This window comes from Pseudopodoces humilis, chromosome 6, assembly GCF_049639895.1.
Source record: "Pseudopodoces humilis isolate 2021_Gansu_Grassland_sample_001 chromosome 6, ASM4963989v1, whole genome shotgun sequence".
Classification (NCBI taxonomy): Eukaryota; Metazoa; Chordata; class Aves; order Passeriformes; family Paridae; genus Pseudopodoces; species Pseudopodoces humilis.
In genome coordinates this window covers 1,168,518-1,186,438 of record NC_142205.1, presented here as the reverse complement: position 1 = coordinate 1,186,438, position 17,921 = coordinate 1,168,518, and the positions used below count along the sequence as shown (strand labels likewise).

Sequence of the window (17,921 nt, the reverse complement as noted above, 5' to 3'; positions counted from 1 at the left end):
TTCCGGGTCTGACAGAGCCATCAGCTCCCACCTCCTTCATCCACCGACAGCCGGAACGCTCCAAACCCAGCAAGGCCCCTCCAGGATTTCTCCAACTCACATGACCTGGGTGAATTCACCCTAAACTGAGCCCAGCTCATCTTTAAGCCCAGCCTAAGCAGCCTCGCTAAGCCAAACCCCCTTTTCAGGGCATTTTCCACCCAAAGCAAGGCCCGTGTGTTTCCATCGTGGTTCCGTTGCCTCATTCCCCTCTTCCCAGCGCGTTTTCCTGGCAGGAGGGAGCAGCGGCCGGGCCAAGCCGTCTGCTGGCCCTTCCCTGAGCTCCAACAGCGGTGTTGGAGACAAATAAATTTGTCTTTATTTACCCCAAAACGTGTTTATTTTCTCCTTCCCTTTTAATTTCATTATTGTTTGATAGGAACATAAAGCAGAAGCCCCGATCGATGCCAGAGGCTCCCAACCCAAGAGTTCCTTGGAAACTTCCTTGGGGTTGTCGGAACATTTCTGAGGGGTTATGAACTCCTTAAACAAACAGCTGAGGTCATTGTTAGTCACAAAAAGGGAAAAGAAAGGAAAAAAAAAAAAAAAGGGAATTATTTCAGGAAATAAAAAAAGCAGGATTGAAGTTACAGCCAGGAGCTGCTCCCAGAGAAAGGAGCTGGGATGGGGGATGGCAAAATCCATGGCAAAAACATCAAGGAGCGCTGAGCCTGGCACTGGTTTTCCAGCTGCCATTCCAAACATCCCTCTTCCGTGCTTTTAGGATGTCAAATCCTCACCAAATCCTCCTCCCGGGACTCAGAGATCCCAACTCCAATTCCAAGGGTCACTGTCCAGGGAACAGGAACTTTCGGTGGCGATTTTGGTGGCCTTCCAACCTCCGGATGGGATGGGACAGGAGCAATTCCAGACAAATGGGAATGGGAATGGGAATGGGAATGGGAATGGGAATGGGAATGGGAATGGGAAGGGAAGGTGCGGGAAGGTGCGGGAAGGTGCGGGAAGGTGCGGGAAGGTGCGGGAAGGTGCGGGAAGGTGCGGGAAGGTGCGGGAAGGTGCGGGAAGGGAAGGGAAGGGAAGGGAAGGTGCGGGAAGGGAAGGGAAGGGAAGGGAAGGGAAGGGAAGGGAAGGGAAGGGAAGGGAAGGGAAGGGAAGGGAAGGTGCGGGAAGGTGCGGGAAGGTGCGGGAAGGGAAGGGAAGGGAAGGGAAGGGAAGGGAAGGGAAGGGAAGGGAAGGGAAGGGAAGGGAAGGTGCGGGAAGGGAAGGTGCGGGAAGGGAAGGGAAGGGAAGGGAAGGGAAGGGAAGGGAAGGGAAGGGAAGGGAAGGGAAGGGAAGGGAAGGGAAGGGAAGGGAAGGGAAGGGAAGGGAAGGGAAGGGAAGGGAAGGGAAGGGAAGGGAAGGGAAGGAAGGGAAGGGAAGGGGAGGTGAGGGAGGGGAAGGGAAGGGGAGGGAGGGGAAGGGAAGGGAAGGGAAGGGAAGGGAAGGGAAGGGAAGGGAAGGGAAGGGAAGGGAAGGGAAGGGAAGGGAAGGGAAGGGAAGGGAAGGGAAGGGAAGGGAAGGGAAGGTGCGGGAAGGGAAGGTGCGGGAAGGGAAGGGAAGGGAAGGGAAGGGAAGGGAAGGGAAGGGAGGAAGGGAGGAAGGGAGGAAGGGAAGGGAAGGGAAGGGAAGGGAAGGGAAGGGAAGGGAAGGGAAGGGAAGGGAAGGGAAGGGAAGGGAAGGTGCGGGAAGGTGCGGGAAGGGAAGGGAAGGTGCGGGAAGGGAAGGGAAGGGAAGGGAAGGGAAGGGAAGGGAAGGGAAGGGAAGGGAAGGGAAGGGAAGGTGCGGGAAGGGAAGGGAAGGGAAGGGAAGGGAAGGGAAGGGAAGGGAAGGGAAGGGAAGGGAAGGGAAGGTGCGGGAAGGGAAGGGAAGGGAAGGGAAGGGAAGGGAAGGGAAGGGAAGGGAAGGGAAGGGAAGGGAAGGGAAGGGAAGGGAAGGGAAGGGAAGGGAAGGGAAGGGAAGGGAAGGGAAGGGAAGGGAAGGGAAGGGAAGGGAAGGGAAGGGAAGGGAAGGGAAGGGAAGGGAAGGGAGGGGAAGGGAAGGGAAGGGAAGGGAAGGGAAGGTGCGGGAAGGGAAGGGAAGGGAAGGTGCGGGAAGGGAAGGGAAGGGAAGGGAAGGTGCGGGAAGGGAAGGGAAGGTGCGGGAAGGGAAGGGAAGGGAAGGGAAGGGAAGGGAAGGGAAGGGAAGGGAAGGTGCGGGAAGGGAAGGGAAGGTGCGGGAAGGTGCGGGAAGGTGCGGGAAGGTGCGGGAAGGTGCGGGAAGGTGCGGGAAGGGAAGGGAAGGGAAGGTGCGGGAAGGTGCGGGAAGGTGCGGGAAGGTGCGGGAAGGGAAGGGAAGGGAAGGGAAGGGAAGGGAAGGGAAGGGAAGGGAAGGGAAGGGAAGGGAAGGGAAGGGAAGGGAAGGGAAGGGAAGGGAAGGGAAGGGAAGGGAAGGGAAGGGAAGGGAAGGGTCCATCAGACCCGTTCGATGCAGGGGTGATCCTATCAAAGGACACATGGATACAACACCTGGATATCCATAAATTCAGGTACAGGAAAGGAGAGGGATCTGACCACGTTGGAAAAGCAAAGGAGAGAGCTCTTATCACACAAACTCACAGTCACAAGGAAGAGTCTGCCTGGATGCCTCTACCCCTTCCCATGTCCTGATCCACATGGGATGGAATTCCATCCATCCTGGAGGCCCCACTGGTCCCATTTCCAATACCAGGGATACCATGATTCCCACTGGACAGGGTTGATCCCACCTCTGGGTGAGCCTGGGAGGTTTGGAGATCCTGGAGCTCTGCTGGGATCCCGGGAAGAGATGGGATCCTCTTCCTACCCCCAGCTGATCCAGCTGGGACATCCCAAATATCCAATCCCAGGATAGGTTGGATGCACGGAGCTCCCTGCACCCCTGGAAACTCCACGGAGTGGAGAAACTCCTGTTTTCTCCTGCTGCTGATCCCTCCTCACTGCTAATGAGGCTCTCTCCCAGCCTCATTTCTCATTCCTGCTTTCTCCCGCTTTTCTTCCGCCTTTGTGCCTCCCCTCTCTGTGCCTGACCCTCTTTTTTCCTTAAAAAAAAATCCCTGTTTTCTGCACAGCCCCCAAACCCCCCGAGCCTGCCGAGACAGAAACATGAATAAAATACAGAGGGAATTCAAAAAGAGAGGGAAAATTAAAAATAAATAAAAGCCAAGCCAGCTCCTGGCAGGTGCTGAACTCTCCTTGTGCTCCAAGAGGAATTTTTCATGACATCCCATCACTTATTTAGGCTGTGGCTCCGTGACCTCCTGCATTTCCCTGCATTCCAACGAGGCATCGGCAGCCCCTCTGCCCACCTAAATCCCAACCCAGACCCGGGATGGGCAAAAAAGCCTCCAGGAAAGGCAGGAAATAAGGAATATTTAAAGTATCGATTGTACTGCTGATCAATGGGAATGCTGAGTTCAGGAAAAACGCAAAGGGAAAGGGAAAATCCTTGTGGATGGAGAAGATGTGGAGGGAATGTCAGTGGAAGTGGGAATCCAATGGGTTTTTAATCCTCTGCTTGGCCTGATGCCGAAAGCGGCAGGGAAAAGATGGGATGGGCAAGAGGGAAAAGCAAAGCTGCTTTAAAATCATGGAAACACGGAATTGTTTGGGTTGGAAAAGATCCTTCAGAGCATGGAGTCCAACCATTCCCTGCACTGCCAAGGCCACCGCTGCTCCACGTCCCCAAGTGCCACATCCACAGGGCTGGGAATGGACATTCCACCACTTCCACCAGCGGTTCCGGTGCCTGGCCACCTTTTCCATGAGGAAATTACCCTAATTCCAACCTAAACCTCCCCAGTACAACTTGAGGCGGTTTCTCCTCGTTCTGTCCCTGGTTTCCCAGGAGCAGAGCCTGATTCCCATCTGGATTCACCTCCGTGGCATCCCAGAGAACCTCTCAGACCCAGGGACGGAGCCGAGCCCTGAAATGCTCCAGGAAATAAAGAGGAGCAAATAAAGCCCAGGAAATATAAAAATGAAGAGGAAATAAAACCCAAGAAATAAAGATGAGCAAATAAAACTCAGATCTGATCTCGGAGATGCTGAAAGTCAGCAGCTTCATTAATAAATAAATTAATTAGAGGCCATGGGAACTGAGGGTTAAGTGGTTTCCAGAGTCATGCTGGGGCTCCTAAAATCCACCAAGCCCTGAGATAAAGCTCAGTGAACAGCAAATTAAATGGTTGAGGTTTTATCTAAATTTATATCTTGTGATCCATCCCTGATCAAGGGACAGGCCAACCTCATCCCATCTGAACCTCGTCCCATCTGGGGAACTCCCTTCCAGCTGGGTTCTCGGGAAGAACCGGGTGTGAGCCCCTCTCCAGGGGCTGGGCTCCCCCTCCTCTCCAATTTCCATGGAACTGGAGTAACTTCAGAGCCCTCCACCCTTGGTGGGATTGCAGTGAACTCCAGTCTGGGAGGAGCTGGGAGGGAAAAGCAGGGGCCAAGCTCCCAGGCCTTGTGAGCTGGGATCTCCATTCCCTTTGGAAAGGATTAGGCGGGATATAGGATTAGATTGGATGGATTGCACTGTGTTACACCTAAAAATGATATAGAACTTCACGTGGTTATAGATGATATTGGCTAATGGTGTTTATGGGGTTTATTATCTTATGAACTTGTTATATGTTATATGTTATAGACAAGGAATCATGGAATCATGGAAAGGGTTGGGTGGGAAGGGACCATAAATCCCATCCATTCCCACCCCATCCATGGCAGGGGCAGCTCCCAGGATCCCAGGTGGATCCAATCCCAGCGTCCAGCCTGGCCTTGGGCACTGCCAGGGATCCAGGGGCAGCCACGGGAAATCTGGGAATTGCAGCCCAGGCAGGAATTCCTTGCCAAGATCCCAGCCCAATCTCCCCTTTCCCACTGGAAGCCATTCCCTGGCTCCTGTCCCTGCAGCCCTTGGCCCCAGTCCCTCTCCAGCTCTCCTGGAGCCCCTGCAGGGACTCTCAGCATTCCCTGCATTTTGACCTTCTCCAGGGGAACATTCCCAGCTCTCCCAGCCTGGCTCCAGAGCAGAGGGGCTCCAGCCCTGGAGCAGCTCCGGGGCCTCCTCTGGACTCTCTCCAGCAGCTCCACGTCCTCCTGCTCTTGGCCCCGGGGCTGGGGCAGCTCTGCAGGTGGGGCCTCACCTGAGGGGCTCCGGGACACAATTCCCACCTTTCCTTTGGGATCAGCCCAGGGCTGGGGGGGTCTGGGCTGGGCTGTTCCAGCCTCATCCACATCCCAAATCCTTCTCAATCTCAACATCCCAAATTCTTCTACCTGGACTTGCCACAGCTGCAGTCTCAGCCACTGAGACAGATTTATTGCAGTAATTAGCCATAATTAACACCTGGGATCAGAAACTGGATGAATCCCATTTCTAACACATTTTTTTTAGGAACAACTTCCTTAAAATCAGCAGGAAAAAAACAGAAAAATCCCAAATTCATCTGAAAGGAGTCACTAGGAATGTGAGCGAGGCTGGAGTTACAGATAAGAACGAGGGTCTGAGCCATCCTTTGAGGTTCGTGGAAGTGGAAGGGAAGGAATCTTCCCTGCTCCCTGCCCGGCTCCTGTCTCTCACTTCTCTGCCCCCCAAGGCTCCGGCCGGGAATTTCCAATGGAATTGCAGCGCGGAGCCCTTTGTGTAGGGAACGTCTGGTGGGAACGGCCTTTTTCAAATTAACCTGGAATTCGGGCAGAAAAGCTCCATGTGTTTCTGTTTCCTTAGGGAAGGACATTTGGAAAGGGAAGAACACTCGGGGAGGGAGATGGGGCTGAGCTGGCAGGGATGAGGGATGGCCGGGAAACTGGGATCTCCTGCCACAAACAGCATCGGAATTCCTCTGGGAACGACTTTGTTCTCCAGGGAGTTCATCAAGTCCTTCCATGGCTCAGGGATGCTCCTGCACCCATCCCTCCCTCATCCCCCTCGTTCCCGACTGCCGATCCCAACTCCTCACTGTCCCAAAATTGGATTTGGTGGCCTTGGAGGCTTTTCCCAACGGAATGATTCCATGATTTTGAGATGAAATGTGGATCTGGTGGAGAAGCCGCTCTCCTGCCTTCCCAGCTCCTTCCTCTATGAGTTAATTCCTCAGGAAAATGAGGCTTTCCTGGATATTTTTAATTTTGTTTAATACCTAAAAGGGTCAGTCTTTTCCTGGGAATGGGAATGGGAATAGGAATGGGAATGGGAAGGGGAAGGGAATGACACCAGACTCCCTATGGATATCATTCCCAGGACAGGAACATTTCCCACTTCAAATTTTTTAAAATACTGAGGGAAATATTGAAAAAAACAGTGAAAAATACTGAAAAAAAAAAAATAAAAAATATTGGAAAAAAAAAAGAAAAAAAGAAAAATATTGGGAAAAAAGTTAAAATACTATAAAATATTGAAAAGCATTGAAAAAAACATTAAAAATATTGAAAAATACTGGAAATTATTTGAAAATATTGAAAAAATATTGAAAAATATTGGAAAAGAAAGTTGAAGTATTATAAAATATTGAAAAGCATTGAAAAAATAACAAAAAATATTGGAAAAATTTGGAAAACAGACTGAAAAAGATGCCCAGCAATTCCACTGTGCATCTTCAACAATCCAACCCTTCTCCAACCCGGCTCCCTCTGCCTCTTGGAAGCCGCTTCCTTCCCCACTGTTTTTTGGGATCCACACTTATTATTCTTCCTCTCCTCTCCTTTGTTATCACTCTGCTCTCTCTCTCCAGGCTTTTCCTCAGCCCTGTTGCTTAATTTTTCTAATCCCTGCCCCTCGGAGGGAGGAAGCCGTCCTGTTTTCCTTATTAATCAGAAATCTCTGGCGCTGACTGCAAGGAAAGGCTCCAGGAGCACGGAACGTTTCGGTTCAGCGCATTCCATCACAACAGAGCTACCAGCACGGAGAGCCCGCCGAGCCCGGCGATTTTCCCTGGAATCGCCTCCCAGGAGCACGGCCCGGGAAAGGGGGTTGGGTTTTTAGGAGCCACCAAAATCCCTCAAAAGTGCCAGGTCGGATGCGGGGCTGAGGCTGAAGGTTGGGAGCTGTGGGGGAAGTGGAGTGGTGTTTCCAGCTGGGTTTTGGATATCCACTGGAATGGGGTTGGGAAGGAAGTCCACGAGCAGTGGCACCAGCCCACCGTGTCTGCTGGAAAACTCCTACCAGGATGGGATTATCCCACTCTCCCAAGATCCCACCTGGAATTCTGTGTCCAGGTATGGTGTCCCCAGCACAGGAAGGACAAGGAACTGCTGGAGAGAGTCCAGAGAAGGGCCAGGAAGAGTGGAGCTCTCCAGGCTGGGAGAGCTGGGAATGTTCCCCTGGAGAAGGGCAAAATGCAGGGAATGCTGAGAGTCCCTGCAGGGGCTCCAGGAGAGCTGGAGAGGGACTGGGGCCAAGGGCTGCAGGGACAGGAGCCAGGGAATGGCTTCCACTGGGAAAGGGGAGATTGGGCTGGGATCTTGGCAAGGAATTCCTGCCTGGGCTGCAATTCCCAGATTTGCTGGGGCTGCCCCTGGATCCCTGGGAATGGCCAAGGCCAGGCTGGACATTGGGATTGGATCCACCTGGGATGGTGGGAAGTATTAATTATGAGGCTTCCACATTCCCAGAGAGGTTTTCCCATCCAATGCCCCCCAAGTTCAGCCATCATCATCCATCCTCTCTTCCAGGACCACAAGAACATTCCATATTTTTATTTTTCCCAGAAGATTCAGTACCTTCCCCACACTGGAGAAGAACAAGCTTGTGTAACTGGGCTCTTCATTGTTGAGGAATAAAATAATGGAAAGAGGAACTCCTGATGGAAGAGGAAAGAAACGAGGGATGGGGATGGAGATGATGGAGATGGACAATGATGGAATGATGGAATGATGGAGATGGGAAGAAGAGGAATATTTCCCTACCGACCCCGCACTGAGACTGAGACACCACAGCCCACAAACAGCCGAAATCAAGGTTTCTATTTACCTGTATCTATTTATATAGATTGATATAAAAATATCCATAAATCCCCATATCTGTCCCTACAGCCATCCCAAATCCCTCCAAAATTTAAGGGCTTAATAAAGGAGGAAAGACAAAAAAATCAGCATCCACATGAAGACGGACAACCGAGGCACCGAGATGTTCCTGGCTAAGAATTCCACCCATTCCCAAGGTGTGGGGCCTGAATCCATCCAGAATTTTCCTAAAATAAAAAAATTATCCCATTTAATCTTATCAACTCCTCAGGGGCACCATTCCCGTGGCCTGCAGAGACACCCCAAAAATTAAAGCTGTTTTCCCTATGGAATGCTGAGAGACAATCACGATTTTTCAAAGTTTGGATCCAAATCCTGGAAAATTTGGATTCTTTAGGATGGCAACAACAAACCCCGTCCCAGAGGTGCTTTGCTGCAGCTCCGTTCAACAATTCCCTCCTCACCTCCTCCCTCTGCCATTTTCCTCCTGCACCCAACCATTCCCAAACTCGCCATTCCTGAGCCTTCCCAGCCATTCCCAAACTCACCATTCCTGAGCCTTCCCAACCATTCCCAAACTCTGCATTCCTGAGCCTTCCCAGCCATTCCCAAACTCTGCATTCCTGAGCCTTCCCAGCCATTCCCAAACTCGCCATTCCTGAGCCTTCCCAGCCATTCCCAAACTCACCATTCCTGAGCCTTCCCAGCCATTCACAATTTACCATTCCTGAGCCTTCCCAGCCATTCCCAAACTCTGCATTCCTGAGCCATCCCAGCCATTCCCAATTTACCATTCCCAAGCCTTCCCAACCATTCCCAAACTCGCCATTCCTGAGCCTTCCCAGCCGTTCCCAAACTCGCCATTCCTGAACCTTCCCAGCCATTCCTGAACTCGCCATTCCCGAGCCTTCCCAGACATTCCCAATTTACCTTTCCTAAACCTTCCCAGCCATTCCCAAACTCGCCATTCCTGAGCTTTCCCAGCCATTCCTGAAAACCCATCGTGATTTAACGACCCCTTTGGCCCCGCGGATTTTGCTGTGATTCAAACCCGATATTTTTATCAAACCCAATATTTTTATCCCAGTCTCCGATTTTCCTCCGAGTGCATTCCCCGATCCCCCAATATTCCCACGATAACTCCAGACCTGGAGCCATTAACCCAGCGCTGAGCCCGCGCCCCAAAATCAGCATGATCTCGTGCCTGGTGGGGTGCAGGATTTCTGCACTCATTCATGGTGTTGATTAATGAATTAATTAATATTAATTATTGATAATTAATCCAGATTGCTCCTCCTCAGGATGAACCCCCGAGGTTGACAAGGTTCCAAGAGTTTCCCTGGATGGAATTCCCACCATCAGTTCATCCAACACCTAACAGCTCCACCGAATGGTTCCACTCCAACCAGGAGGCCAAGGAGAAATTAAAAAAATAAAATTAAATCAGGCCGAGGAGAAATTAAAAAATTGAAACAGAACCAGGTCGAGGAGAAATTAAAAAAAATAAAATTAAATCAGGCCAAAGAGAAATAAAAAAAATAAAGTAAAATCAGGCCAAGGAGAAATTAAAAAATTAAAACATAACCAGGTCAAGGAGAAATTAAAAACCAGGTCCATGCTGGTGGAGCTTCCACAGACACCATGGAGCTGCAAACCTTGGGATTCAGCTCCATGTGGAGGTGAAGACCGGATCACCTGGGGGTTAAAACTCTGGGGATGCCCTCCAAAAATCAGGATTTGAGTTAATTTCCTGCCCATCACGGATCAGAGACCCACCTGGGAGGACTCTGAGCCTTCCCGCGCATCGCTGGGTGCTCCCGTATCCCCCCTCCGCTCTCCGCGCTCCAAAGCCTCTGGAATACAAATGACTTTCGCAGCAGAGATGGAAACTCGATCATTAAACTGAGATAACTGAGCCGAGCCCCCGCCGGGGCCGAGCCCAAAGCCAAGATCAATGTTGTGAGGAGGCAGCGCTGTCATTTAATCGATATCCATGTGCAGCCCATTATCCCGGCGCTCCCGGCTGCTCCTGGGAATCCTCCAGCCCATCCCCTCCAGCCGGGTGACGTTCGAGGTGAGCGCTGAAGGGTGGAAGTGTTTAATTTAGGGCACTTCCCGGGACAATCGGAGCGAGGGGAGATCTCCCAGATAAGTTTCACTCCCCACCATCCTTCTGGGAGAGGTTTTCCCCCCCTTTTCTTGCCGTCCACCAGGACAAAGGGGCCTTTATGGCGTTTTTGAGCCAGAGTGTTTATGTAGTGCATATTGTGGCCGAGCCGCTGTTGGAATATCATCCATTTCCCTCCCTGGAGAGATATTCCAAGGAGCAGCGTGGAATCAACTTTAAACAAAAAGGCCATCTAAATATACAAACCGAGGAGAACAATGGCAGCATTAATTATACCCCAGGCAGGAGGGGATCCAGGGGGAATTCAGCGGCAGGGAAGTTGTTTCTCCGCGATTTATTTCCCTCTCCGGGCGCTCGGAGAGCGGAGCCGGGGACGGAGAGGGAACGTGAGGATGGAGGGATGGGGAAGTGTCCAACAAACTGGGACCCAGACAGGACAAAAGCAGCAGGAGAAGAGAAGCCATGGGGATTTGGAAGTTGGAAAAGAGGATCGGGAGCCAGGTCCCGCTTGGCTGGGGCAAGGAGTCAACAGCAAAGGCAGGGAGGTGTCCCACAGCTCCGGAGAAAACGGGATTTGATTTAGAACTTCCAGAAGACCTTAAAGTCCTCCTTGTGGGGGATAATATGGAATCATGGAATGGTTTGGGTTGGAAGAGACCTTAAAGCCCATCCTATTCCCACCCATCCATGGGCAGGGACACCTCCCACTGTCCCAGCTGCTCCCAGCCCCAGTGTCCAACCTGACCTTGGACACTCACAGGGATCCAGGCGCAGCCACAGCTTCTTTGGGAATGGGAAGAGGAATTCATCCAGCACAAACCGAGCTCAAGGCACCATAAAACCTTACAAGGGGCCTCCGAAAGATACCAAGCTCTCTTTTTCACTTCTTTAAAGAAATCTTGCTAAAACAACTGAAAAATCCTCTTTCCATGTAAAGCATCCTCCCTGATGCAGGGCAAAATGGGAATATTGAAGAGAACCCCAAGGATTTGGCCCTAACAGAGACAGAATCTCAGAGAATTATGGAATCACTGAGGTTGGGGAAGATTTTTAAGACCATTGAGTTCCCCAGAACTTCCAATCCCACCATTAAACCACATTCCCAAGTGCCACATCCACAGGGATTTTGAATCCACCACCGCCCCGGGCCGGAGAACCTTTTTCATGGAGAAATTTCCCCTAAAATCAAAACCTAACACAGAATCAATAAATTTCCACCCTTGTACAAAGACGTGGAGACGTTTGGGTTACCATCTCCTGCTGAAGAAGCCCCACAAGGTGGATCTGGCTCTCAATCCAGGAGCTTTTATGGGAAGGTGGCCTCAGGGAACCCCCATGGAGCATCCCACGGGATCACCGGGATCTCACCACTCCCCTGCTCCTCCAACAATCCTACCCACAGCACCCAAAACAACAGGAAATCCATATTTAAAAATCAGTTTCCAGGAAGACTTCACCCTAAACCTCTCCAATGCACAGAGAAGGATTGGAAATGCGTGTTTTCCATGGATTTTTTAAGGATTAACCACAAAACCCTGGACTTCTTGACAGTTTAGCATCAGAGCTCTCAACTGGAGTTGATAGGACTTGGAGCAAATCACTTTAACCCTGCTTTAGCTTTCTGGAATATTTAGGAATTATAAAAATTGGGAATTTTGCAGCAGAAAACTTGAGTAACTTTATTTTATATAAATAAATCTCTTCCTTCTCCTCAGCTCTGTAAATTGATTTTTTTTTAAGGATTATCAAACCACCCTTCCGGAGATGCTTTTTCCCTGGAAATCTCCTTGTCTTTTCCTTGGAAATTTTCCTGCACCTGAGGGCAGTATCAGGGTGTCAGGCCTGCCCTGAGACACCCAACGCTGGGACAACCCAACACGGCCATGGAGCAAATTCCAGCTGAGTTTTCCAGCTCCCTCCCCCTCATGGACACAAATCGGTGGTGGTTTATGCTTCCCATTGATTTCATGGAATCCTGGAATGGGAACTGCAAGCTGGCTCCATGGCAAACATGAAATCCTTCCCTTGGAGGGTCTCACCTCTGTATTCCTAATTTTATTCTCATCCTCACCTCCCCAAATATCCCTTTTCTCCATTATTTTTGACTAAGAACGTCGTGCTGATCTGCTGTTCCTGAGCCGGGTTTATTCCAGCCCCATTCCCACTTTTCAGCCTCTTTTCACCTCCTCATGACCTCACCTGCTTCACTTTTTAGAATTTTTTCCCCCTCCCCTTTTGTCTGGGAGGCTGAAATTTCAGTCAGCAAAGCTTTTGGGGCCATGACTCCCATTTCCTAGCAGGGTGCCCAGAAACAAACCCCGACCCCAAACACAAACCTACAGCAGCTTTAAAACCCCGAAAAACAAAACCCCAGCCTAGCAAAACCCGGTTTTATCAACGTCTGCAAGGCTGAGTTCCGTGATCCGTGGAGCCTGGAGCACCTCATCCATTGGATATTTCTGTGGTGCTCTAACTGCAGGAACAAAACCAACTTTTTCCAAGGCCAGCACTTGTTGGATTTGGAAATCCTGACCATGACCATCATAAATTCCACTTGTCCCCTTCCCGGAGCCAGAGGAACACGTGGAGCGAAACTCCTGCTGGCAGCTCCCTCCCAGGGGTGACACAGCTTGGGAAAGACGCAGGGGTTTAGAGGAAAAAATATAGGGATTTGTAGGGAAAAATACAGGGATTTATAGGGAAAAATACAGGGATTTACAGGGACAAATACAGGGATTTATAGGGACAAATACAGGGATGAGGTTTGTGCACTGCCTCGAGTACCCCGGGCAAAAAGGATCCAAACATCTGCCTGGTTCAGAGGATCACGGAATGATTTGGGATAGCAGGGAACTTCAGGATCATCCCATTTTTCCTGTTTTCCCCTTCTTTTTTCCTCCCCCCTTTCTGTTTTTTTTTTTTTTTTTTCCTATTTTGTGGGGGTCTTTTTTCATCACCTGCATTCTATTTTCTTTTTTCCATAATATTTTGATTTTCCTTTCCTCCCTTGCTTTTTCTGTCTTTTTTCTTCCCTTCATTTTTCCTTTTTCATTTTCCCCCCCTTTTGTCTCTTCTCCTTTTCCCCCTTTTTTTCCTTCCTCCCCTTTTTCATTTCCCTCTTTTTCTTTCCCTTCCCTTTTTCTTCTCTCCCCATTTTTATCTCCCTTTTTCCCTTCCCTTCTTTTCCCGTTTTTCATTCCATCCTTTCTCATCTCCCTCCTTTTCTTTTCCCCTCTCCTTTCTCTTTTCCCACATTTTTTATCCTTTTTTCCCTTTCTTTTCCCTTTTCATTCCACCCTTTTTTCACTTCCCCCCTCTTTTCCTTTTCTCTCCCCTCCCCCATTTTTCCTGTTCTTTTCCCCATTTTTCTTCTTTTTCCTCTTTTTTTTTTCCCCAGGGACGAGACCTGTAACAGCACAAGGCAATTCCTAAAGCCGAGGGCATTTTCATGGAGCAGGAATAATGCCCAAAAAAAGATTCCTGGGTTCTCCCAGCCCCTCCCTGTGGCTTAATGACCTCTGCAGCTCATTAATATTTATTAATACTGAAGTTGCTCTCCTGCCTCACATTCCCCTTTTCCATCCATTTTTGGCTTCATTCCCTCTTTCCAACCCCGTGGTGGGAGCACGAGGCTCTGGGACAACCATCAATAATTTCACAGGGTTTCTCATTCCCAAAAAAATTGTTTATTTGGGAAAAAAACAACCCCTGAATTCCACCCAGGAACAGGGAGGGTTATTAATATTGCACAGTACGAGAGGTGGGAGCACATGAAGCCAAACCCCTCCAGAGCCCCAACAGCTGCAACGCTCCAGAGGGATAAATCATCCCAAAACGGGATCAAAACTACAGATCTCTGTATTTCTGAACAAAAAAAAAATCACCCGTGCCCAACTGCGCCATCAATTCCATCGAGGAATTCCAACGGCAGAGCGGGAAGAGGGCAAGGAACCACGGAACCCTTGCGTGGCCACTCATGCCCCGAGTTTGCCACGTCCATCTTTATCCTCACCCTCATCATCCTCATCCTTGTCTACTTGGCAGGCTTCACTGGATTTGGGAATTCCCAAGGCACCAGAAAATGCTGGGAAAGTGGTAAAAGCTGGGATTTTTTTGAGGGAACGTTGGGAGTCTCAACGTTGGCCGTGAGCTGCGAATCTCCGCGGGTGGCGAACGCTCCGAGGAATCCTCGCGCCGCCAGCCCGGAGACGTGACCGCGCTGTCCCCCGGCTCTCCCCAAATGAAGCGCGTCACAAGGTTGGGTTTTCCAGCAGCATTCCCGGCAGTTCACGGCCCCTCTTCCCAAGCCAAGGGATCCCAGGCTCCCTTTGATCTGCTGGGCTCTCCAAAGCCGGCAGCGAGAGGAGCGGAGTCAATAATTGATGGAGGTTTGCTGGCAAGAGGTTTGGCTGTCTGAGTTACCTTTCCCAGACCCCTCAGAAGTCATCCAGAGACTCAAATCCATTGTTTTTCCCTAAAAAATTCTCTGGGATAAACCTTCAAGTGAACCAAATCCATGAGCCAGGGTTTGCTTGCTCACACTGATGGGAAATCGGAGCAAGGAAAGGACCAAGGGGAGCACGGCTGGGTCCTGAGGCAGAGCTGATCAAGCAAAAAAATTCAAGGCATGAAAAATTCCCATGAAGCCAGGCTGGGAATGTTGGGAATGTTCCCCTGGAGAAGGGCAAAATGCAGGGAATGCTGAGAGTCCCTGCAGGGGCTCCAGGAGAGCTGGAGAGGGACTGGGGCCAAGGGCTGCAGGGACAGGAGCCAGGGAATGGCTTCCACTGGGAAAGGGGAGATTGGGCTGGGATCTTGGCAAGGAATTCCTGCCTGGGCTGCAATTCCCAGATTTCCCATGGCTGCCCCTGGATCCCTGGGAATGCCCAAGGCCAGGTTGGACACTGGGATTGGATCCCAATGGGATGGTGGGAGCTGTCCCTGCCCATGGATGGGGTGGGTATGGGATGGGATTTAAGTTCCCTCCCCCCCAACCCATTCCATGGTAAGATCTGCCCAAGAGAGGCAATTTGGGGGTTCACAAGGTGTCCTTGACTGTTTCCAGGTGGAAACTGAGGCTCTCTGGCTCAAGTTGTGTCACTGAAGGGCACAATGGCACCGAGATGACACCACCTTAGTTTTGTTTCTGAACTGGTGGGGCAGAAAGTTGTGCCATTATCCCTTTGCCCATCCCCAGAAATCCCTCCACGACCTCCTGGCTTGGGTTTTCTCCTCCACCAACAGCAGGAAAAGCAAAAACCCAAATATTTTTATCCTACAGCCTCAACCCCTTGATCCCAAAACATTCTGCAAACACCACTGGGCCTGGACTCCTCACCCTGGGGTGCTGCTGTTGTTACTGGGAGCTCTGTGACCACAAACTGCTCCCCACGACCTCTCCCGGTCCCCCCTGTCCTCCCTGTCCACATCCCAGCCCGTCCTTGTGGTGACAAGGCTGGCTCAACCCTAATTGACATCACGTGTGCACGGGGCCGGCTGTGCTGGAGACTCCCATGGCACTGAAGAGCCGTGGAAAAATCCAATAATCAACCCCAAAAATCACCGTTTCCCTCCCCGCTCCGGCGCGGGGCCTGTGCGGGAGCAGAACCCGGCGTCCGCCCGTTGTTAGGCCCAGTTTAAATATAGATCCAGCTCTGAACAGATGAATAATTGCGGTGCTTAAAACGTCTGGCTAATCTTTAGCAGAGCTGCAATCAATCACCGGTGTCAGACTGGGACGCATTTCTCAGTTTCATACACAAAACCTTCCTTCAAATGCAAACTATATCCACTTTCAGGGCCTGGCCCGCCTTCCCCATCTGATATTAATGGAAGAGCTCCCGGCATGAGGAGGCTCCGGGCGGAATTGATTTGGATTTTCGAAAAAAAAAATAAAAAAAATAAAAAAAATGAAAAAAGAAAAAAATCTGTTCAGTCGGGAATGACAGTCCTAGGAAAAAAAACCCCGAGCTGCTGAAGGGGGGATTTGGATGGGTTTGGAGCTCCGGGAAAGAAAACACAGGGAACACGTTCGGCTGATCCAGCTCTTTGCTTGCCGACGGAGCAGTGAGGAAAAGCCAAGTCTTTGGCTCAGCCTAAATCCCTGGAGCACTTTGTGTCCTCTGGCCTTACGGTCTCTCCCCTGGAAGTGCCTCAAAACGGGGGAATATAAAGTAAAAATTTCTGTGTTGCTGATAAATTGGACATTTTTCTTAATTAGTGGCTGACATTCACTAATTTGAGGATCAACGGCCCACTCTGCTCCTGGTCCTGGCTATCCCAAAGCGTTGCCCATCTCCTGGTGGACAATAATCCATGTCCAGCTTTCCCAGGAGAGAATTCCTCATGTTGTCCCGTTTTCCTAGAGAGCAGCTGCAGTTTTTCCTGCAGCACGGGGCTCACACGTCCCTCCTTGGACAGAAGGAAGCCCTAACCAAGCAATCCTTTCATCCCTTAAGTTAATTAATCTGAGCTCTGCCCGACCACAGCTCCACAGAATCATTTAGGATGGAAAAGACCCACCCAGTCCAACCATTAAACCAGGAATTACACATGGATTGAGCACAGGGACTCACGTCAGACCCATCTTCCAGAAGAGCCAACTCTGCTCATCCAGGAGACGGAAGAACTCAAGCCGGAGAACCAACTCCAGTCCCCTTCTCCCCAAGAGCTGGAGAGCACCTGGAGACCCTCCTGAGCTTTCAGAGAGTGAAGATCACCAGTTTCTCCAGTTTCACCGCCAGGATTATTTCCCCACCTCATTATGGCCAAGACAGAAAGGTCCTGTCACCGTTTCCCATATTAAACCAGAAAACGCCGGAGCTGGCAGCAGTGGAATCAGGAATTGTGCTGGCTCCTGGCACCGGACCATGCTGGATCCCAGGCTCCATCTGAAAATCTCTGCCTGACAAAGTTCACTGAGTGTTTTGAAGCTGTCAAAACCCTCCAGGTTGGCTTGAGATAGGAAGGAACACGATCTGATCAGACCCTGAAGAACTCAGAGGGGACACGGGCAAGCACAACCCTCGTTAGGCGCCTCCTGCCACTTCTTTCTCTCCAGAATTCATGATTTTTTTACAATTTTTTCATTTATTGGTGTTTTTTTTGTGGGCAGACTCTGAAAGGCAGAGTGCTGACATCTCCCAACAAGACCACAGGCTGCCCCAAAATTAAAACGTGCGAACTCTGAAGGTGGTGATGGTATCTGGGGGCCCTTCAGGGGTGGAAAGTCGATAAAATCTGGTGAGTAATACCTGGATTTTTCATCAGCTGCCATCTGAGCATGAGGGGAGATGTGAGGTTGAGGTTTGCTCCTCCAAACACCATGTTTGACTCATAAAACACTGTTCTCTTTTCTTTCCTGGTTCAGCAACCTGGCTCTCATCACCTGGGCATGGACGTGCCCCTTTGGTGAGGTCAGGAATTCCTGCCTCCCGTCGCTCCCGGCCCCCCGTGCGCATCCCCTGCCGCTCTCATGGAGCTGTAACCCAAAATCGGGCTGATTTGGGTCCTCTCAGGAGATAAAACGGAATACAGCAAATCACCCAAGCTTTGGTTTGGTTGGTGGGCAGTTGCCTGGGGGGTTTTGGAGCATTTTTGTTGGTCCCTCCCAACTTGCAGGGTTATTTCACAGAATTCCGCTCCATTCTCCATCCCTGGAAACTTCCAGTCTTGGGTTAGACAAGGCTTGGAGCAAACTGACGCTGTCCTGGCTGCCTGCGGGCACAGATGGCCTTGGACCCCTTTCCAACCCAAACCATTCCGTGATCCCACAA

The 17,921-nt window shown here is 50.6% G+C and overlaps 1 protein-coding gene across 3 annotated transcripts in view; it reads right to left on the bottom strand.

Moving 5' to 3' along the window:
• The window catches only part of EXOC6B (exocyst complex component 6B), a 281,715-nt gene that overhangs the window by 23,640 nt on the left and 240,154 nt on the right, over window positions 1-17,921 (bottom strand). The window contains exon 22 of one of the 3 annotated variants that reach the window (XM_088056405.1): window positions 8,149-8,245. The exons of the other annotated variants lie outside the window; for them this stretch is intronic. Coding sequence (XP_087912531.1) covers window positions 8,192-8,245 — 54 coding nt within the window. The 3' untranslated portion in view covers window positions 8,149-8,191. Of the gene's footprint in view, window positions 1-8,148; window positions 8,246-17,921 lie in introns of those variants that run through there. 3 annotated transcript variants of the gene reach the window in all.